The 21512-nt window shown below is 37.2% G+C and overlaps 1 protein-coding gene across 14 annotated transcripts in view; it reads left to right on the top strand.

Moving 5' to 3' along the window:
• Positions 1-21512, top strand: part of Arhgef9 (Cdc42 guanine nucleotide exchange factor 9) — a 331435-nt gene that overhangs the window by 273046 nt on the left and 36877 nt on the right. For all 14 annotated transcript variants that reach the window (XM_058578283.1, XM_046440417.2, XM_046440431.2 and 11 more), the window contains 3 exons: positions 1797-1976; positions 13961-14193; positions 17708-17837. In XM_058578283.1, the coding sequence (XP_058434266.1) occupies positions 1797-1976; positions 13961-14193; positions 17708-17837 (543 nt within the window). The remainder of the gene's footprint in view (positions 1-1796; positions 1977-13960; positions 14194-17707; positions 17838-21512) is intronic.

A 21512-nucleotide genomic window follows, 5' to 3' on the forward strand; every position in this document is an offset into this window, starting at 1 on the left:
AAAACCCAAAATTTAAAGGGGTATTAGCATTTTAATTTGATCAAACTGAAAGTTTGTTTTTCATCCTTGGCCCTATCTTATGGAGAAAAAATGGGAGCAGAATTGAGGAAGCTTCTGTCCCTCAGCTTAATGTTGTTACATTATGCCCACTGCTCTCCCTAATCCACTGTGGCTAAGACACTATCAAAGGTGGTAGGGTGACACAAAATACATACACACACAGGCAGACACACAGACCAACCCAGACAGATTAAGCCCTAGAAGTTACATATTAAGCAAGAAGGGGCTACAGTTTATTGATTCTCTATTAGTCAAGGAAATCTTTCTAGGAAACCAGAATTTTGGGAGATTGTTTAGTAAAGAGAGTGAAGCCAGAAAAGTATTATAGGAATTATAGCGCTTCTTCTTTCTGGTCAAGCACTGGATATGAAATGATGCAGGAAATCTTGAGCATGCCAGTCTATGAGGTAGAAGACTTCAGTTAAATAGATGTCAAAACAGGCACAGATTATTAATTTGAAAACTTGAAGTATACTTACAAATTAATGCATGAATTTGGTGGATGAGAAGAGAAATAGAAATGAGATTTTGAAACTGGTGGGTAAAGGAATTGACCAGGGATGAGAATCATCCTGGAGTACTCTTAAATGACCTCATTGGCAGCTGTGTTAAAGGAGACAAAGTAAGGATGGAGGCAGGATAAATATGGTAAATCAGAAACTAAATACACTCCATTAATTAGGGCCTCAGTACATAATGAAGGTGTACAGAAAATTACATTTAGTTTTTAGATGAAAGCAAGTGAGCATAATTCATTCTCACCTAGAACATTTTTATTTACTAACAATTTCTAATAAGGACATAATCATCAGTTAAAGAATCCACACAAGTAGGTTTAGAATGGAAGACCCAATTTCAGCTGTGTTTTTAAAATACCTTTATTTATTTATGTGTTTATTTATTTATTTATTTATTTATTTATGTAGTGCTGAGGATCAAACCCAGTGCCTCACATGTGCTAGGCAAGTGCTCTATCGCTGAGCCACAACCTCAGCCCCTCAGCTGTGTTTTTTTTTTTTATTTCCCTGACTTATAGTGTGCCCCAGATCTCATTATATTGCCTCAGTGTTCATTTACCAAACCAAGATTCCTTTCATCCCTTCTCTTTTCGTCATGAGTATCTGTATTAATTCATGTGTTTATTCATCAATGTGCCCTAACACTTACCCTCTTAGAAATACCATGCCCAGGCACTCATGGGCTTTTGGGCTGAGCTCATCCAAATAATCTCTTCAGGCCAGCTACCTTAGATAGCTGAGATATTCACCTTAAAAAATGGTTTAGTTTGGTCAAATAACATTCCCTTATTGGAAATTTTCCTCCCTGCCCTCCATTGCCAGATTATTCTCAAAATTATTAAGACATTTGGGTTTGTCTTATAAGGAATAAAACTTAAGAAATGTGAATGGATCCAGCTAAACCAATAACTACTAAGATAAGTTTGTGCAAAACCACCTTCTGGAAAGGGGCCCTTTGATGTTGGGGTCCCAATCATAAAGAATGGTGGGGAAAACCCTGCACTCTGGTGTCTTTATACTCTGAAGACGTTTGCGGAAATCACTTACTAGTGAAGTATCCTTCCTTCTCTAAACTTCAATTTCCTTATATGAAAATTGGAAATGACTATTCTCTGCCTACTTCATGGAGCTGAAGTGATGCTCTCAAGTGTTTGGGAAGCAATGAAGCCTTCTGAGAGTAGTGGACATCTTCATTTTGGAGTTTTCCTTTGTCTTCAGGGCTACCTGAAGCAGTGCCGGAAGAGAAGGGACATGTTCAGCGATGAACAACTGAAGGTAATCTTTGGGAACATTGAAGACATCTACAGGTTTCAAATGGGCTTCGTGAGAGACCTGGAGAAACAGTACAACAATGATGACCCCCACCTCAGTGAGATAGGACCCTGCTTCCTAGAGCATGTAAGTATCTTATCCCTTTGGGGAAGTGTTTTGTTGGTTTGTTTGTGGTGCTGGGGATTGAACTCAGGGCCTTGTACATGCAAGGCAAGCACTCTAATGCTTCTAATAACTGAGCTATATCTCTACCCTGGGGAGGTTTTTGAAATATCATTAGGAAGTAATAGAAGGAGCATGTCTGATTCTACTCATCTGCTTTATCCTGTAGTGAGGGACAAGTTCCTCTCTAGCCCAGCTTTTGATTCCTGGTCTTTAAAAAGGATATGAGGGTTTAAGAAGGTACTGTGGTTTGGCCTAGGATTCTCTTTCTTTTCAATTCCACTCTCCTTTCCTTGTACTTCAAGATAGTTATAAGTAGGATTTTTCTTTAGCTTCTATTTTGTTTTCTTGTTGGGTTCAGTTTCCATGAGAGTCAGTATTTTGGGAGGAACTCAACATATTCATTACATGGTAATTCCAGGATTTGGGAAATAAAGGGGGCCAGAGTTAGCAAGAGAGTAAGGGCTCTGAAAGGCATTTAGGTGAGAGCACTAGAGTAGTAGAATCAACAAGTGCAAGAAAAGGTGCTATGGGCCTAGAGGAAGGAACACTAGGAAATAGACATTGAGGATTTGATATCTATGCCTATGATAATGGTCTTGGTAATTCTATACAAGTACCCTGTCCTCTTGGGGCTTTATTTGCCTCCTGTAGAGTATGGGGATGTTTCTGTATGTGACCTCTGTGGTTCTCTAACATGGTTTGGATCTCATTCACAGATAACCTGGTTGTTTTGACAGCCCTTTTTCCCATTTTATAAAATATTTACTTTTAAAGAAGAAATGCACACATATGATGCAAAATTCAAATGACACAAAGTATGCCATTACAAATAAGTCTTTTAGAAACTTTCTTACCTTGCTTATGGGGATGTGCATTGAGGTAGTCCCTAAGATCACATTTATGTTCAGTGATTTGCCAGGGGGATTCACAGGACTTAGCATATAGTTTATTCAATGCTATGTTTATTATACTGAATGGATTCAAAGAAAAATCACCAAAAGGAAAAGATACAGGGGACTAAGTCCAGCTGAAACCAGACACAAGGTTCTAGGAGTCCTCCCCCAGTGGAGTCAGGTAAGATGCACTTAAATTTACCCTTAGTAATGAGTTGTGACAACATGTGAAATGTCTGTCGGGGAAATTTATTAGACACTTCATATCCAAATTTTTTCTCATTTATTGGTCACATAGGCACTCTCCGCCTAGCATATACAAAATTTCAGACTCTCAGAAGGAAAGCACTTGTTCAACATAAACCACAATGCTTGAACAGGCACAGTGAGATTTTTTTAACTAGGGATTGAAATCAGGGGAACTGTTCCACTGAGCTACAACCCCAGCCCATTTTATTTTATTTTATTTTTATTTTGAGACAGCGTTTTACTAAGTTATCTCAGCTTTCCTATATCTAGCAGCTTGGATCATAGGTGTATATAACTGTGTCCAGGTAGTAAACTATGTTTATCATAGAGCAGGGAACCCTCTTGAAATCCAAGTTCCAAGATGCTAGTCTAGGGCAAAACTTTCAACCAGGTCTCTCTAAGAATAGTATCCTAAGGTCTTATATATAACTCTATTCTACATGGTATATAAACTTGTTTAGCCATTCCTGAAAGCACCTGAGGAGTATTTATAAAAGTTGAGCATGTTTATGACCTACTGGCTCTATTTCTTTTTTTTTTTTTTAATTTAATTTTATTTTTTATTGATTTTATTTTTTAAATACATGACAGCGGAATGCATTACAATTCTTATTACACATATAGAGCACAATTTTTCATATCTCTATTTGTATATAAAGTATGTTCACCTAGTGGTTCTATTCTTAAATTATATCCCAGAGAAGTTCTTACAGAGCTCCAGAGCCAACATGTACAAGGCCATTGATTGCATGGCAGTGTTGTGTATGGTGGCATACAGTTAGAAGCAACTTACAAATTTATCCCTAGCATGAGGGATAAGAAACATGAGGATGTTGATTTTGTAGTATTGTGTAGCAAGAAACAGAGTAGATATAATTATGTTATAGCAACATATAGATACCACAGTCATCCTGTAGAGTGAAGAAAGTAGAATACAGAACAATGGTTCTCAATGTGGGGCTGCCCTGTGCATTTTAAGGTATTTTAACAGCATTTATGGACTCTACCCACTGGATTCCAATAGCAAGAAAAGGTGCTATTTTATTTTTTATTCTTATTATTTTTTTTTTAAATTTTGAGATAGGGTGGTTCAGTAGGTTGCTAAGGCTGGCATTCAACATCATCCTTCCTCAGCCTCCTGAATTTCTGAGATTATAGACATGAATTTTTATTAATCCATAAAAGTTATCTTGGCCAGGCATGGTGGCACATACTTGTATGCCCAGCTATTGGGGAGGCTGAGGCAGAAGGACCACAAGATCAAAGCCAGCCTGCACAACTTAGTGAGATCCTGTCACAAAATCAAAATAAATAAATCAGAAATTTAAAGGGATGGACATGTAGCTCAGTGCTAGAGCTCTCCTGGGTTCAAGCCCCAGTACTGGAAAATAAAAGCATTTTCTTATCTTCCCTTTGCAGTCAATCTGTGCTTCCACCCCTGACCCTGGTAAACAATGTTCTGCTTTTTCTTATCATAATTTTTTTCTTTGTAGACTGTCATATAAATTAAATCATATAGTTGGATATTTTGTGTATAGTATTTTTCACTTAATATAATGTCTTTAATACATATGCCTTATATATGCCTGTTGCATGTGTCAATAGTTGTGTCTTATAACTATTCACATGTTAATGGACATCTGGGTTCCCAGTTTTGAGCTGTTTTGAATAAAGTTGAAATGACTATTTCAGTATAAGATTTTTATGAGAACCTACATCGCTGATTTTTGGGAGGTAATTGCCTAGGGTTAGAATTGCTGGGTTGTATGGTAGGTGTTTCCTTAACTTTTATAAGATAATGACAGTTTTCCAAATGACAGTTTGGGAAAATTTGTATATTACTACTAATATGAGTTTCAGTTGCTCTACATAGTTATCAACACATGATATCATCAGTAATGTTTCTTTTAGCCATTTTAATAGATATATAGTTATATCTCACTCTGGTTTTAATTTGTATCTTCTAATGAATAATGATGTTGAACATTTTTATGTGTTTATTTGCCATCTGTATAAAATATTCAGTTAAGTGTATGTTTGTGTCTTTTGCCCATTTTTAAATAGGTTGTTTCCTCATTGCTTAGTTTGGAGAGATCTTTATGTATTATTTTTATAAGTCCTTTGAGAGATATGTTTTTTGCAAGATTTTATCCAAGTTTGTGATATAGCCTTCCATTTTTTCTTTCTTTCTTATTTTATTTGCAGTACTGAGGACTGAACCCTGAAACATTTTTAGCATTGAATCATATCTCCAACCCTTTGTATTTATTTTGTTTATTTTGGGACACAATCTAAGTTGCCTAAGTTGGCTTCAAACTTGAATTCTCCTGCCTCAGCCTCCCCAGTCACTGAGATTATAGGCATGCACCACTGTACAAGACTTAGCTTTTCATTTTCTCAACAGTGTCTTTGAAAACCATAGGCTTTTAATTTTGTGGAAATTTAATTATTCATTTTTCTTTCTATACCCTGGAAAGCACACATTATCTCTTCACTTTTTTGGCAATATTCTAAAAAATATGACGTGATATTTCATTGTGGTTTTGATTGGCCTTTTCCTGATGATGTTGAATTCTTTTCATGTACCTGTACTGGCACTTGAACCCAGGGGTGTTTAAGCACTAAGTGACATCCCTAGCCCTTTTTATATTTTATTTTGAGACAGGGTCTCACTAAGTTGCTTAGGTGCTCACTAAGTTGCTGAGGCTGGCTTTGTACTTGTGATCCTCCTATTTCAGCCTCCCAATATGCTGGGATTACAGGTCTCACCACAACACCCAGCTTCTGTTGACTATTTTTATACCTTTTTCTGAGAAAAGAGATTCAAATTCATTGCCAATATTTTTTAAAATGTTTTTTGTTGTAGTTGGACATAATATCTTTATTTTATTTATTTATTTTTTATGTGGTGCTGAGGATCAAACCCAGTGCCTTGCACATGCTAAGCAAGTGCTCTACCATTGAGCCACAAACTTAGCCCTCCATTGCCAATATTTAATCAGGGTTTATTTTTTATTTATTTATTTTTTTGCTATTGAGTTATGCGAGTTTCTTATATATTTTGGATATTGAACTCTCCCATCAGATATATATTTGCAAATATTTTTTGCTAATATGTAGGCTACCTATCCATTTTGTAGATTGTTTTCTTTGTTTTATGGAAGATTTTTAGCTTGATATAGTCCCACTTGTTTGTTTTTGCTTCTGTTACTTGTGCTTTTGTTTGTCATATCAAAAAATTAATTAACAATGTAAAGGAGCTTTTACTCTATATTCTAGCAGTTTTATGGTTTTAGACCTTGTATTTAGTTCTCTTATATACAGTTTGAGTTGATTTTTTGTATGGTATAAGATAAGGTCTAATTTCATTCTTCTGCATGTGGATATCCAGTTTCTTGAACATTTATTGAAGACACTAGCCTTTCTCCATTGTATCTTTTTGATGCCATTGTCAAAATTAGTTTACTGTTTGCTTCAGTTTGTTTCTGGGCCTTCCATTATGTTCCATTGGTCTAGGTATCTGGTTTTATGCCAGTGTCATACTGTTTTGATTTGTATAGTTTTATAATATACTTTGAAATCAAGGGATGTGATGTCTCCAAGTTTGTTTTTCTTTTTTAAAAATTCTAATTAGTTATACATGATAGCAGAATGCATTTTGGTTCATTGTACACAAATGGAGCACAACTTTTTATTTCTCTGGTAGTATACAATGTAGAGTTGCACCAGTTATACATGTACCTAGGTTAATGATGTCTATCTCATTCCACCAACTTTCTTACCCCCCATGTACCCCACTACTCTTCCTCCAATTGGCCCAAAGTTCCTCCATTCTTCCCATGCTCTAATTTTGTTTTTCCTTCTTAGGTTTGCTTTTGGGTCTTATTGTGGTTCCATATGAATTTTACCATTGTATCTATTTCCATGAAATAGACACAATGTTCCAGGAAATTTTTGTTGCGAGATTTTATAGCAAAATGATGTTGAACTTTTCAGTTTTTTAAACTCCTATTGAGATGATCATTTTTTAAATCATTATTTCTATTAATATGATGTATCATATGAATTGATTGAATATGTTAAACCAAACTGATCCCAGATATAAACCCCACTTAGTCATGATGTAAAATCTTTTTGATAAGTTATTAAATCTGGTTTGTTAGCATTCTGTTGGGATTTTGGTTTTTTTTGCATTCATATTCATTAGTGATACTTGCCTGTGTTCTATTCTTACGTTTCTTTTTTCTGTTTGGTGTCAGGATAATGCTAGAGTTACAAGATGAGTTTGGAAATATTCTTTTATTTATAATTTTCTTGGAAAGTATAAGAGGGATTAATGTTAATTAACTGAATTAATTGTAGAATTCTGCCTTGAAGCCATCTGGTCCTGGGAACCTCTTTTGTTTTGGTACTGGGGATTGAACCCAGGGGTGCTTTACCACTAAACTGTATCCCCAGCGCTTTTTATTTTGAGACAGGGTTTCACTAATTTGTTGAGGCTGGCCTCTAACTTGTAATCCTCCTGCCTCAGACTCCCAAGTCACTGGGTGTACAGGCACACACCACTATACCCAGCCCTGGGCTCCTCTTTACTCGGAAATTTTTAATTACTATTCAGTGCCTGTCTTGGTGTTCAGTTAAGGCTTTATGTTTCTTCTTGAGACAATCATGGTAGATTCTGCATTCCTAGGAATTCATCCATTTCTCTTTTCTTTCAAATTTTTCTAGTTGTAGATGGGCAAAATATCTTTATTTATTTATTTTTATGTGGTGCCAAGGATCGAACCAAGTGCCTCACACGTGTGAGGCAGGCACTCCACCACTGAGCTGCAGCCCCAGCCCCTGATCCATTTCCTTTAGGATAGCCAACTTTTTGTCATACACTTGTTCATAGTGGTCCCTTCTGATCCTTTTCATTTTTAAGTCATTTTTGTAATGTTTCCACTTTCATTTCTGATTTTATTTCTGTCTTTTCTTTTCTTTTTTTTTTTTTTTTTAGTTAGTTTAGCTAAAGGCTTTCTGGTTTTCCCCAAAAATTGAAGTTTAGAGTTTTTCTATTCTTTCTTTTATTTATATCTTCTCTGATCTTTATTATTTCCTTTTTTCTACTAACATTGGTTTTAGTTTGTTCATTTACTAGTACCTTGATATGTAATGTTAGGTTGCTTCCTTTACATCCTTTTTTCTATTTAATATAGGAATTTGTTGCTATAAACTTACATTTTAGAAGTGTGTGTTTGTGTGTGTGTGTGTGTGCTGCACATGTGATGCTGGGGACTGAACCTGGGGGCTCAGATATACTAGGCAAGTGCTCTGCTCCTGAGCTCTACTACAGCCCTTAAAACTGCTTTTGCTCCATATTGTGCTTCCATTTTCATTTTTCTCAAGGTATTTTAAAATTTTCCTTTTCTTCTTTGACCAATTCGTTATTCAATAGCACATTGTTTAATTTCCGTGTGTCTTAGTCCATTTTATATTGCAAGTGCAGAGTACTACAGACAGAATAATGTATTTAAAAATTAATTTATTTCTTACATTTCTGGTGGCTAGGAAATCCAAAAGCATGCTATTGACCTCAGGTGAGGGCCTTCTTGCTGCATCATAACTTGATGAAAGAACAAGTGAATATATACAAAAGAAAAACTGAACTAAACTCATCCTTTTATTAGGAGCCCACTCCCAAAATAACTAACCAACTCCTGCTATAATAGCATTGAGAGTTTAGTTATGGTGGAGCCCCCTCATGACCTAATCAACTATTAAAAACCTTACCTCTTAATACTCTTACAGGGACAAATTTCATGAGATTGGGTTATACAGTCAAATCATAGCATGTTGCCTCCCAAAACGTGTATCCTCATGTACAAAACTTTCTTCTTTGTCAGTAATTTCAAAATTTTAATACATCCTAGCATCAAATCTAAAGTCTAAAGTCTAGAGTGTCATCTAATTCAGATATGAGTGAAATTCAAGACATAATTTGTTCTGAGGCAAATTCATTCCAGCTGTGAACCAGTAAAATCAAAGCAATTTATTTACTTCCAAAATAGTGGACCAGGCATAAGACAGACATTTCCACTTGAAAAAGTCAAAATAGGAAACAAGATAAAGATAACATCCCAAATGAATAATAAAAAAAAGAACAGAGCTAACAATATTAAGTCTTAAGACTCAAGAATAGCATTCTACTTCCTGTGCTGCCTTCAGGACACACTGGGAAGTTGTACCCCACAAAATCAGGGAGCTCCACTTCTATGGGATTACCCAATGCTTCAATTCACTCAGAAGTCTCATGCTTGCATTTTTCCAAGCCTCGCATTGTACACTGGTAGTTCTATAGTTCTGGGAATGGGAGGTAACCCCACTTCCGTGACTCCATGAGTCATTGCCCTAGTGGGAGTTCTCTTCTTTGGTACTGCCCATGTGACAAGTATCTGCCGGAGACCCAAGGAAGTGCACAATATCCTTTGAAATCTAGGTAAGGGAAACTATATCCTTATGGCTCTTGAATTCTGCAAATCTATAGGCTTAATATCACAAGGACACCTCCAATATTTGTTGCTTAGAACTTATGGAGCAGCACGTGCAATGAGCCCAAATCATTCTCTAATCAGGAATCCACTTCTCCTATTAAGTAAGTCACTCTTGTTATAACGCATTAATCTGTTTTTGAGAGTAAAGCCCTCATGACATAATCACCTCTTAAAAAGGCTACAATTGCAGTTAAATTTCCATGTGAATTTTGGAGGAGACATCCAAAAACCATAGGACTATGCATTTAAGAATCTTCCAGAAATGTGGTGATAGCAAGTCCTCAAGACTTGCTTCTATGTGATATGCTTTTCTTTTGCTGCTTTTAGAATTCTCTACCTTTGATTTTTGACAGTTTATTTATAATTTGTCTTGGTGAACTCTTCTTCAGGCTGAATTTGACTAGAGATCTCCAAACTTCCTGCACCTAAATGTTTATATTTTCCCCCAGGTTTGGGAACTTTTCACATTATTTATTTAAATAACATTTCTTTCTCTTTCTGTGTCTTCTTCGTTTGGGATGCCTGAATTCTACAGATGTTTCCTTTCTTTTTAAAAATATTTATTTCTTAGTTATAGGTGGACACAATGTCTTTATTTTTACTTTATGTGGTGCTGAGGATCCACCCAGTGCCTTACACATGCTAGGCGAGTGCTCTACCTCTGAGCCACAACCCCAGCCCAATGTTTGCTTTCTTGATGTCACATTCGATCCTCTACACTTCCCCCTCTCCTTTTTTTCATATTTATTTTTCTACTATGGATGATTTCAAATGATCTGTATTGATTTCACTTATTCTTTTATCTTGTTTTTATTTTTTTTCTTCTTCTTCTTTTTTTCTTTTTTAACATCTCTAATTCTTTGGGATCAGTTGTGTTTCTTTGGTGGTGTTGTATTTCCATGATTCTTCCAGATCTTTGTAGTTTTGTGAAAATGACTACAAATTTTAAGAAATATTCACCTCCTCTAGATTTTATAGACTAGTGTAGATAAGGAAAGACCTTCCTCTGTTATGGATAATGGGGGTATGCATACTGGGGTACAGTGTGGCAACAAATGTTGTGTCTTAAAGTACTTTTTCTAGGAGTATGCAGTGATTCCATATCTGGGAAGAAAGATGTCTTGTTGGGTTAGTCAGCTGAGATCTGGTATGTTAGCAACTGCAAAAGATGTAGAAGGTCAACAGTGCTGTGAAAATTGTTGAAGTCTTCATATACCTATATGTTCAGAGACTAGATGAATACCAAAGCTAGAAATGTGTACACCTATATTGAAGAGGCCAGTTTATGCACATATATGTTGGGTAGAGGCCAGCTATGGACTTATACAGGGTGACAAGGTCTGGAGCCATTGGCAATGGGTGGTGCCAACAGTGGCCACAAGCTTGAAGGGCCATGCATCTTTCTCAGTTGCAGAGCCCTCTTCAGGCTAATGACAAGGTTCAAACCATCTGTTTATAAATGAACAGCTACACATCTGAGCTGGAGTTGTCCATGTGTCCAAAATTGCTTGGACCAGCTATGGGTATAAGCATGGTGATGAGGGCAGTCTCTGAGGTACAAGGCTACCTGCTTATCTATGTATAACTGTGGTGGCCAGGGTTGGCATCTGACTATATGAGTAAGCCTTGGTTGTACATGGTAGTGAGGATGTAGTCTGTGGTGGAGGACTATGGAACTGTTGTGGACACATGCATGGTAGTTGCCCTGGGTCATGGAGCAAGAGCTCCCAAGGAGACAGTAGCTATGATGGCTATAGGGCTGGTGGCTTAGGCACTTAGAGAAGGCTGGGTATCTGGGCCAAAGTGGATATGGTAGGGGCAAGCTCAAGTAACTCCAGACCCAGAGGAGAGAAAGAGCTTGTGGGTCAGGGAGCTGGAATTTATGAAGACTGTAGAACTGGGGCACCTATTGTAACAGCAATTTGGTAACACCAAGTAGCCTCAGGGAGCAGGGAGAGAGAGAGCATGAATTATGTAACTGTAGATTGTTAAGGCAAAAATAAATCACAACCCAACAATACCGGAGGCTAAGACAAGAGAATCACAAGTTTGAGTTCATCCTCAGCAACTTTGTGAGGTTCTCAGTAACACAGAAAGATCCTGCCTCAAAAATAAAAACTAAAGGGCTGGGATGTGACTTAGTGATTAAGCACCCCTGAGTTGAATCCCTGCCACACATAAAAAAAGAAATAACAAAAAACAAACAAAACTTCCGGCACCCTCAGTGACAGGTTGTAGTGGGTCTATTGTTGCTGCTAAGTTAGTAGTTAGTTTTCTCAGCATTGATAACTGCTAGGGTCCTTTGCAGAACAAACTACTGTGGCCTGTGACATTGAATATTGAGTAGTACTTAGTAGTGGAAGTGTTGTTGAAGTCCTCAGCAGAGAGATGCTGGATTCTTTTGCTAAACAGGTCACCGGGGAGTCACAGTGATTCCCAGTGCCTGGCTGATACTGATGCACATTCTTCTTCCTTGTTCTTTACTGTCTCCAGGCATCTCAGCCATCCCAGTCCTCTAGAAACCTGGGTGATGTGAAACTAAAGTTGGTCATTTGAGCAATGTTCTAAAAAGCTGAGGAATCTGATTGTATATGCTGCTCTCCTTTTCCCCACAAGGGGGCATATGAGCCAAAGAAGTGCTTTCTCTGACCTGAGCAGAATTTGGGGGATGTAAATGAGGCAGGAAAAATGAAACTGTTATTCCAACCCTTTTTGTGTAGTTATTCTTAGGGTTTTTTTTTCTTCAACTATATTTCTGTGGCTTCTTAAGTGGACTCCTACTCTCTTTCTGAAATATTTTTGTTCATGAATGGATAGCTGCCAAAGTTTTGAAATCTGACATGTTTTACTGTGACATCTTGCTGATGTTCTCTACTGAAAATTTAAATTTTAAGTATTTAATGCTTTTTGATACTATTATAAATGGTATTTTTTTAAAGTTCAACTTTATGTTGTTTTTTGCCATATAGAAAAACAGTTGATTTTTGTACATTGGCTTTGTATCCTGACACATTACTGATGTTGTTACTGGTTGGTATTATTGACACTCAGAGAAAAAGGCTAAGCTACACTGATTTTTGTTCCACCAATATTTGGAGTCAGTTTGGTAGGCAAATGGGTTTTATTCAAGCTGGCTTTGAAGGAAGATAGAAGAACCTTTTGGTTTTGAAATTTCCATCATTGGGAGACTAAGAGAGAAGAGGTGGCAAAATGAGGCAGGGAATATACATACATAGGTTGAATTAGGAGCTTTGTTTCTGAACTTAGGGGAAAACATTCAATATTTCACCCTTGAGAATGATGTTAACTTTTTGGAGGAGACAGATCCTTTGTATTTATGGCATATTATTCTTTTTGTGTACTGTTTTTTGTTTTGATTTGTTTTGAAAAGTACATGTGTAATAACTTCATCTTGATTTTTTTGTCTATTTTCTATTGCCTCTTTTTCTATCATGTTTTGTTCATGTTTTATATTCTTATGTATCAGGTGATTTTTTTATTTAGTATTTAGCAACATATGAGAAAAACATAAGGATTTTTTAGGCTTTGAAATAAATTAAATTTTATAGAAATGTTGAAAAATAAGAACAATACAAAAGATATCGGTATACTATTTACCCCCAGGTTCACTATTGTTAGCATTTCACCTTTTTGTTTTGTTTCATCATTTGAATATGCTCTCCCTATCTCTCAAATGTTCTCGTTTCTCTATATGCATATAATACTTACACAGGTACACATACTCATACATTTTCCCCTCAGCACTCATCTTACACTCATCATGGCCTAAATACTTCATGATATGTTTCTGAAGGTATCTTTTATGAAGGTAATTTGAAGCTCTGGATAATGATTTCTTCAGAGAGATTTTATTTTAATTTTCAGCTTTTCTAGCTGCTCTCAGTGGCAGGGTGTATTGAAACACCTTAGTTTGTCATTGACAAAAGTAGAATCTCTGATCTCTTTTTATGACCAAATATCAGATATACTTGCCAAGCTCTCTTTTATTATTGTTAGAATCAGTCTCTTCTCATTACCTTTCTTTTTTCTACTTATTTTCTACTTATTCTATATTGAGTTTTACAGTTTGTTTCTCTAATTGTTAAATAATTTCTTTTCAAATGTTTATGATTAAATTATGGATCAATTTAAGCATAATTGACATTATTTTAACATTCCTATATAAGAACATGGTCTTCCTTTCTATTATTTCAAGACTTGCTTTGGAATGCTGAGTAGCCTTTCTCTTTCATTTTTTTTCTGGCAATAGCAAGATGGATTCTGGATATACTCTGAATATTGCAACAACCATCTGGACGCCTGCATGGAGCTCTCCAAGCTGATGAAGGATAGTCGCTACCAGCACTTCTTTGAGGCCTGTCGCCTCTTGCAGCAGATGATTGACATTGCTATTGATGGTTTCCTTTTGACTCCAGTGCAAAAGATCTGCAAGTATCCCTTACAGTTGGCTGAGCTCCTCAAGTATACTGCTCAAGACCACAGGTAAGAAATTGAGGGAAATAGGAGTGAGTTTATTTTACATGTTGATCCTTATTGAAGATGTATATCATTTTTACCTTTTCTGAGCTTCTGTTACCTTATCTGCAAAACAGCATGATACATGCTTGCTTACCTCACAAGGCTGCTTTGTGTGAAGTGAAGGAATATTTTTGAGAGTTGCTTGTGAAGTTGTAAATTGGTTCACACACACAAACTGCATGCACATTATTATTGTACAATGCATGCCCTACTCTCAAGCAGCAGAGATTTAAATCTTTTCCTTAGTCCTGAGCTTGGCTTCATGAATCAACCCTGATGCAATAAATGTTCAACTATATAATTCACTCTTGTTGAAAGACTCAAATGTCCTGGTGATAGTCTAGACAACTTGTACTAACTCTGAACTTCTGCATGGTCTTCTTTAGTGTTTTTACCTTACTCTGTCCCAACCCAGTTGTGTATTTTCAATAAAGCCAGAGTATGGCTATTGGAAAACAGACTTGAGGTTTCCCCTGAATTTTCTTTTCCTATTTTTAAAATATTAAAAAATAAATAAGTACCAAGAATATAAATGATACCACTCACCTCCTACCATTAAGGTGCATGCTGCAGGTAATCCCCCAACAATAGGTGTGACTTACAATGAACATTCCCACTCTTTCACAGGTCTTACCTCAGACTTTGACCCCTACCTTATTTCTAACTTTATTTTAATTAATGTTGAATCCCTGATCTTAGACTTGTTCAGCTCTATTCCTTGGATTGAGTACTCTGAGAAGAAAGAAGGGCTTTGCCCAATTTCTCATAGCTTTCAGCATGACTCTTATTAGGCCCACTTTCTATTTACATTTGGCTCCATTGCCTGGCACATTTAGTGCTGATTTCCAAATGCAAATGCATAAGGCCATGGGTGTGGACCAGTTGGTTTGGTTTAAGTTAGCTTCAAGGTCAATCCTTTGAAAATGAACACATTTTCAAATTGATGTTGTTTCTTTAGTAAAGTATAAGTAATATGCTTCTGTGGTTCTGGAGCCCTAAGCAAATTTCATATTTTAACACAAATGTAATAATACTTGACTTCCCTCTTGTATGATTAACAGGGTCAATGATTGATCTGCCTTCCTTGACCTGTTTGCTGTGAGGGAGGCAAGCGAAATAGGACTTTACTAAGGAGGACTCTACTCTCTTCTCCCTGAGGCAATGATATTAGCTGCTTATTAGACCTGAAATTTGGAGATGACTAGGTCACACTTGAACAGACTTAGTACAGCCCATCACCAGAATTGAGTTCCCAGCTTTCTGAGGATCTGTTTGTGGGGGTGGTGCTAGGGATTGAACCCAGGGATTCATTCATACTAAGCAAGTGCACTACTACTGAGCTACATTCCCAGCTGAGATGTTTTCTTGAGGGCAAATGAGGACATTGAAGAACCCCCTGATAAAATTAAAAGATATTTCAAAATTAACTTAAAATACAGAATATATATCCTACCTAGATTAGGAAAGCTATCCCTTCTAGTCAGATTTCCTTGTTACACAGCTGGAAAGGCTGAGACCCAAAAAGGGAAAATGAAGAGTGCAAGTCTATATTGAAACAAGGACATAAAGTATAAGTAATAGTCTCAAAATCTAACTTTTAAAAGCATTATCTAGGTAAATTTTGTGCACAGAGAGATTTGTGAGCCATCAAAGAGTGATTCTTATATGATTTTGTATGACAGTTTTTAAATTGCCCTATATCTTGAGTATCTGTTGAATGGACATCGTCAAGAGCTCTAAAAATCTTACTTGTGGAGTAATAATATTCACTAGTTAAATTATATATTGCATAATTGATCTTAAGAGTTCCAGAAAGGCAGTTTTTCAGCACAGTTCAAAGCTACATGAACCCCAAATTTTTGTAGAGTTTGGTGGGAGATGGTAAGATAGCTAGCTGCTCAGGAACGGGTTGAGGAAGATATAGGTTCTAGACAGCTTGTCATAATCTCAAGGTGAGTCATTAGTGAGAGCCACTAGAAAAACAGTTAATACCTAATATTCATTATTGCTCAGAATTAAAACAATTTTTCCAACAGGTTTCTTGTGACAGAATAAATTGGTTAGGTGGTGTAACCTATAACTGGAGGTGATAGAGTGCAGTAGGTTTTGAGGTCCATGGATCTGGAAGTTACATAGGGCACAAATTAGTCATGGATACCAACTAAAGGGATGTGCTCTATAACTTTTGCCCTGGCAGTTAGAACTCCCTTCCCTGTGCCTGTGTTTGGTCTACGACGTTCTTCAATGTATTCAGAAAGAAAAAGGCAGTAATTGTACCTCTTCATTTTTCCCTTCTATTTTCTAATTGGTGCTATGAAAGTGAGCAGGTTAATGAGCACAAGGCATTTTCAGCTTTTCTAAGGAAAGGTATTAAGACTGAACTATAACACATGCCTTGCCTTCTCAGTTTATTGTAGCTCCATCCAATGGCTGACATTTCACTTTCATTTTGCCTTTCACAGGAGCCATTCAATTGGAAATCAGATCAGAGAAAACTGGGCAGAATGATGCAAACCTCAATACATGGATTATCCAAAGTCCTAGGAAGCTGGGCCAAGTGTTAAAATTCTGGGTTTAGGGGAAGGCATCCCATGGGATTTCTCTAATAGAGAAATGTATGACTTGTAATAATACTGATAACACTTTTTGTGGGCCAAGAGTAAAACAATTTACATGGATGATTGTATTTAATTTATTAACCCCATCAATAAATTCTACCATGATTCTTCCCATTTTATATAAAAGAAAATTGAATTAAGGGGGGAGTGAGTGAGACTTGCCAAATAAGTGGAGTTTGAGCTCATAGACTTTGGTTTCAAATTTTGTATTTTTAAAAACTGTGTGTAGGAAGAAAAGTGACTTTGGGCAGAGGCTCCCTAGAAATAATGGGAGAGATGATTATGTTGTCTGGACTATGTCATGTGAAAATCTCCCTTCTTAGACTTTGGTTGGTTGTATCAAATACAGCACAACAATAGTGGTGTAAAAACAGAGAGGGACTCTATTTCTCATGCAAAAGAAACCATAAGTTAGGAGGCCCATGGCTGGCATAGTGGCTTCATGGTCATCAGTGACTCAGGCTCCTTTCAGCTTTCAGTTATTGTACCCCTAGGGTATTGGCTTGTCATCATGATCCTGCATATGAGTACAGCTTCAGCCATCCATTCATATTTTAAACATCAGGATGTAGGAAGCACTAAAGAAGGATGTGCTCTGTTCCCTAAAGGAGATATCTCAAAAGTCCTGCCCAACATGATAATTTGTATAATTACTGGACAGAACTTAGTCATATAGTCATCCCTGCTGAGAAAAAAAGATAGGAAGTGTAGTCTTTTATTCTATGTCTCATGGGTTCCCATCTGAAAATCAATACTGTTACTAAGGAGAAAGAGTATAGAGTGGATGTTAAGATTGGCATCTAGAACATTGGTTCTCTGGCATATTGGTTCATCCAACTTGCATTCTTGTTTCTTCACAGTGATTACAGATATGTGGCAGCTGCTTTGGCTGTCATGAGAAATGTGACTCAGCAAATCAACGAACGCAAGCGACGTTTGGAGAATATTGACAAGATTGCCCAGTGGCAGGCCTCTGTCCTAGACTGGGAGGTAGGACTCTTACCAATAGGGGTGTTGGGGATTCCAGGGAGCTTGCTGAAAGCTCACCTAAGCCAAGTGGGGGAACAAAGAGGAATTAGATTTTAGGAGCAACCGGAAAGATTTAGATTAGGCCCAAAGCAAAGTTTCCTGCTAATGAGAGGTATTAGGTAATTAATAGCTTTCTAAGAAGATTAGTGAAATCTTTGTGACAATAATTCATTAAGAAAAGAAAGGGGATGAGGATGTAGCTCAGTGGCAGAGTGCTTGCATTGCATGTGTGAGGCACTGGATTCGATCCTCGGCACCACATAAAAATAAACAACTAAAATAAAAGCATTCTGTCCATACACAACTAAAAAAAATTTAAAAACAAAAGAAAGGTTTATCTCTTTGAGTATTGTTTGGAAACAACAATTGAGTTAAGTTAGTAGCCCTTCAAACATTTTTCAAGTCCTAGATTTGTGACCATGGGATGCACACTTGGATAAGTAGTAGTATGTACTAATATACTCCTAGTCACCTAATATGTGTGTTATGGTTTGAATGGTAAATGTTCCCTAAAGGCTCATGTATTGAATACTTGGCCCCAGTGTTGGCAGCAGGGTTCACAGATTTTTTTTTTTTTTTTTTTTTTTTTGCTTTCTCTCTCTCAAACACACATTATCTCTGTGTCTCTATGTACTTCTGGCCACCATGAGGTGTGCAGCTTTGCTCTGCCATGTAATTACGCCATGATGTTCTGCTTCACCACAGGCTCATAGCAGTGGAGCCAGTGGATCCTGTATAGAAACCTCTGAAACTGTGAGACAAAATAAACCTTTCTTCTGTATCTTGATTTTTTCAAGTATTTTGTCACAGTGATAGAAAACTAACTAACACAATGGGGTTGGTTCTCTTGTTCTTAACCATTTGGGACAGCAACATACTTCTTTTCTTGTTGGTGAGATCACCTTGTCTTGACATAGTCAGTAGGTCTATCCAAGCCTACACACTCTAGTCCATGACCATCATCCCTGCTGAATCCACAGATCACTGTTTTCATCATCATCTTATAAAAATAGACCCTGAAAACTTTTCATTCTATTGAAGACATCTGTGACTTGTCTGAACTTGGAAAGCAAGTGGCTGAAGTCACTCAAGCCTTCCTTCCTATATACCTACCAAGGAAACCAGTAGTAATGGTATTTCACATTTATCTCTTAGGCCCACTTCGTGTAATCTGATTATCCATAAGTTAATATAACCAAGATGGGAGAGGCTAGACATGCTACCAGGGAGAGGGTGGAAATATTATGCCTTGTGGTCACAGTGTAGAAGTAGAGGCAACTCCATTGCAACTCCATTGGCCTATTCCAAGTGGACTGTCATCAGCCTTATAAATAGCTACTTAACCAAGTTCTAGACCAAAAAAAAAAATCATCTTTCTTTTATTGCAATACCTCTGTTCCTCCTCAATGTAGATGTTGGAAAAGGCCACAATTCTGATCAGCTGACACATTTTGGGGTCCTATTTGAAGGATAGTTTCCTCATAAAAGAGTATTATAGCAGTGACTCTTTGAAATTTATAGAAAGAAATGAATTCACATAATGGGACCCTCTTGCTTGTAAGATTAAGCCAGCACTGACAAAGATTTACTCAGAAGTCGTGGATTCTCCTTCCCTTGTATCTTTTTGCTTTGGCCAGTTTCCTGATTCAAGGCAGAGGTCAGGGCCAAATGCCTTCTAGTAAGCCCATGAACTCTGAGGCATTCTGAAATTGTGGCTACTTAGAAGGCCTTTGTCTCTTACCATGGCAGGGTTCTATGTAAGAGAAGGTGTCCAGGAGCAGTTGTCTTTCTATTCCTGGAACATCTTTCCAAATCTCCATTCCTAAAAGACTTTTTAATTCCTCCATGTGCTCTCTGCCTCTAATACCTGGATCATAGGCCATGGGGGACAAATAACAGTTTCAAATCCCTTGGCCTATCGCAGGAGCTTCATTAGCACCCAACTCTGTAGTCCTGAGCTGTGATTTAAAGGCTCAACATCTCAGAAGACATTTCATTTATGTTTCTCTAGGGAAGGGGTTCAAAAAGTAATTTTAATTGTTCCTTTGTTAGTATAATAGATTGATTCTGTAATCTCATCTAAACCTGTACAACACTGCACCTTCCTGCTTGATGAAGCCTTTACTCATCTAAATTGGTGTCTTAGTTCTTCTGGGCTGCTATAACAATATCATAGACTAGGTGGCTTGTAAACAGCATAGATTTATTTCTTACAGTTTTGGAAGCCTTCAGAAGACCTCACCTTCAAAGAATGTAGATAAAAGATTAGATTTTAATAAAAAATTTTGGGGGGCATAAACATTGAGTCTGTAATGACTTGGAAGGAGAAAAAAATGCTCTTCTCACACTCTGTAGTCACTGAAGAAATTGTTAGCTCTATGGGTGTTGCTGTCTAGGAAGCTTTTCCTCTAGTGAGGGCTGATTGGTATATTTCAGAGGCCAGAGCTTTTAAGGTATCTGTCGTGTTTGCTGAATCTGGTCTTAAAGACTACAGAATGTCAAGAGTTCCAGGGCTCTTAGAGCACTCCCCAACAGCCCTGACCATGATAGTGTGTGCATAAATACTCATTTATACTCACATTCATCCTTATTCACCCTCTCATACCTTGTCATGATAGTGAGGAACTGAGAAGCAGAGAGAGACTTATTACTGACCAAGGTCACACAAGTCAGTGACAAAAGTGGAACTTGAATCTAGTCTTCTGATTCCCTTTGTCGTGTTATTTTCACTACTAAACCACAAATTCCCCTAACCTTCTGCCTCCTGCAGCCCAGTTGCTGTCCTTTGTAATGTTATAGCAACTTGTTTTTTCAATAGAATCTATGTTTAAACAAGACAGTGAGACTACCTTGGAGAGAGGAGGATCCAAATACCTGTACAACTAAAGATGGATAAGTACAGAAGAGTCTTTCCCAGAAAGCAATAGAACATGGACATTCAAAGGATTGCTGTCTCTTGGGATAGGTGACAGAACCTCTCTGGTTCTCTGATATAGGTTATTTGTGTATTCCATTTGCCCAAGAAATTGAAAAGGCAGATAGAGAAAGAGAGAACGAGAGAGAGAGAGAGAGAGAGAGAGAGAGAGAGAGAGAGAGAGAGAGAGAGGGGGGAGACAGAAAAGGAAGAGCTCTTGCCATATTGCTATGGGCTGATATGGACAAGCCTTACAAACCAAAAAGAAGCAATGCTTTGCTATCTCTGCCATCCCCTTGCCTCCCAGATGTTTGAACAAATAGAGTGTCTGTCAAAATCATGCAAATAGTAATTTTAGCTTCATTTGTTAAATGAAAAGCAGGAGTCATAAGAGAAACCTTTAGAGTTTAATCTCCCTTGAAGAGGAAATGGGAGGAGTGGTGAAATGTAGGCAGTTGATGCTTGCTCAATAAATCACAACATCTGGCTGAAGAGCAGGAAGTCTTGCATTATTTCAAGACCTGTTTTTCCCCTCATATTTCTCCATGAACATTTTGAGTCTCTTTACCCAACTCCAGTTACCATCCCTGACTCTTGTCATCTTGAAGTACCCTTCCCTTTGCCGAAATCCTAAGGACTTCTTAAAAATAAATAGATAAGTTAACTTGTTACCCATCTCTCTAAGTAATAATATATTAGAGCAGTTTCTGTGAGCAGCAGGT

This window comes from Marmota monax, unplaced genomic scaffold, assembly GCF_021218885.2.
Source record: "Marmota monax isolate L192 unplaced genomic scaffold, Marmota_monax_Labrador192_F-V1.1 WCK01_AAM20220418_F8-fsc00134, whole genome shotgun sequence".
Lineage (NCBI taxonomy): Eukaryota > Metazoa > Chordata > Mammalia > Rodentia > Sciuridae > Marmota > Marmota monax.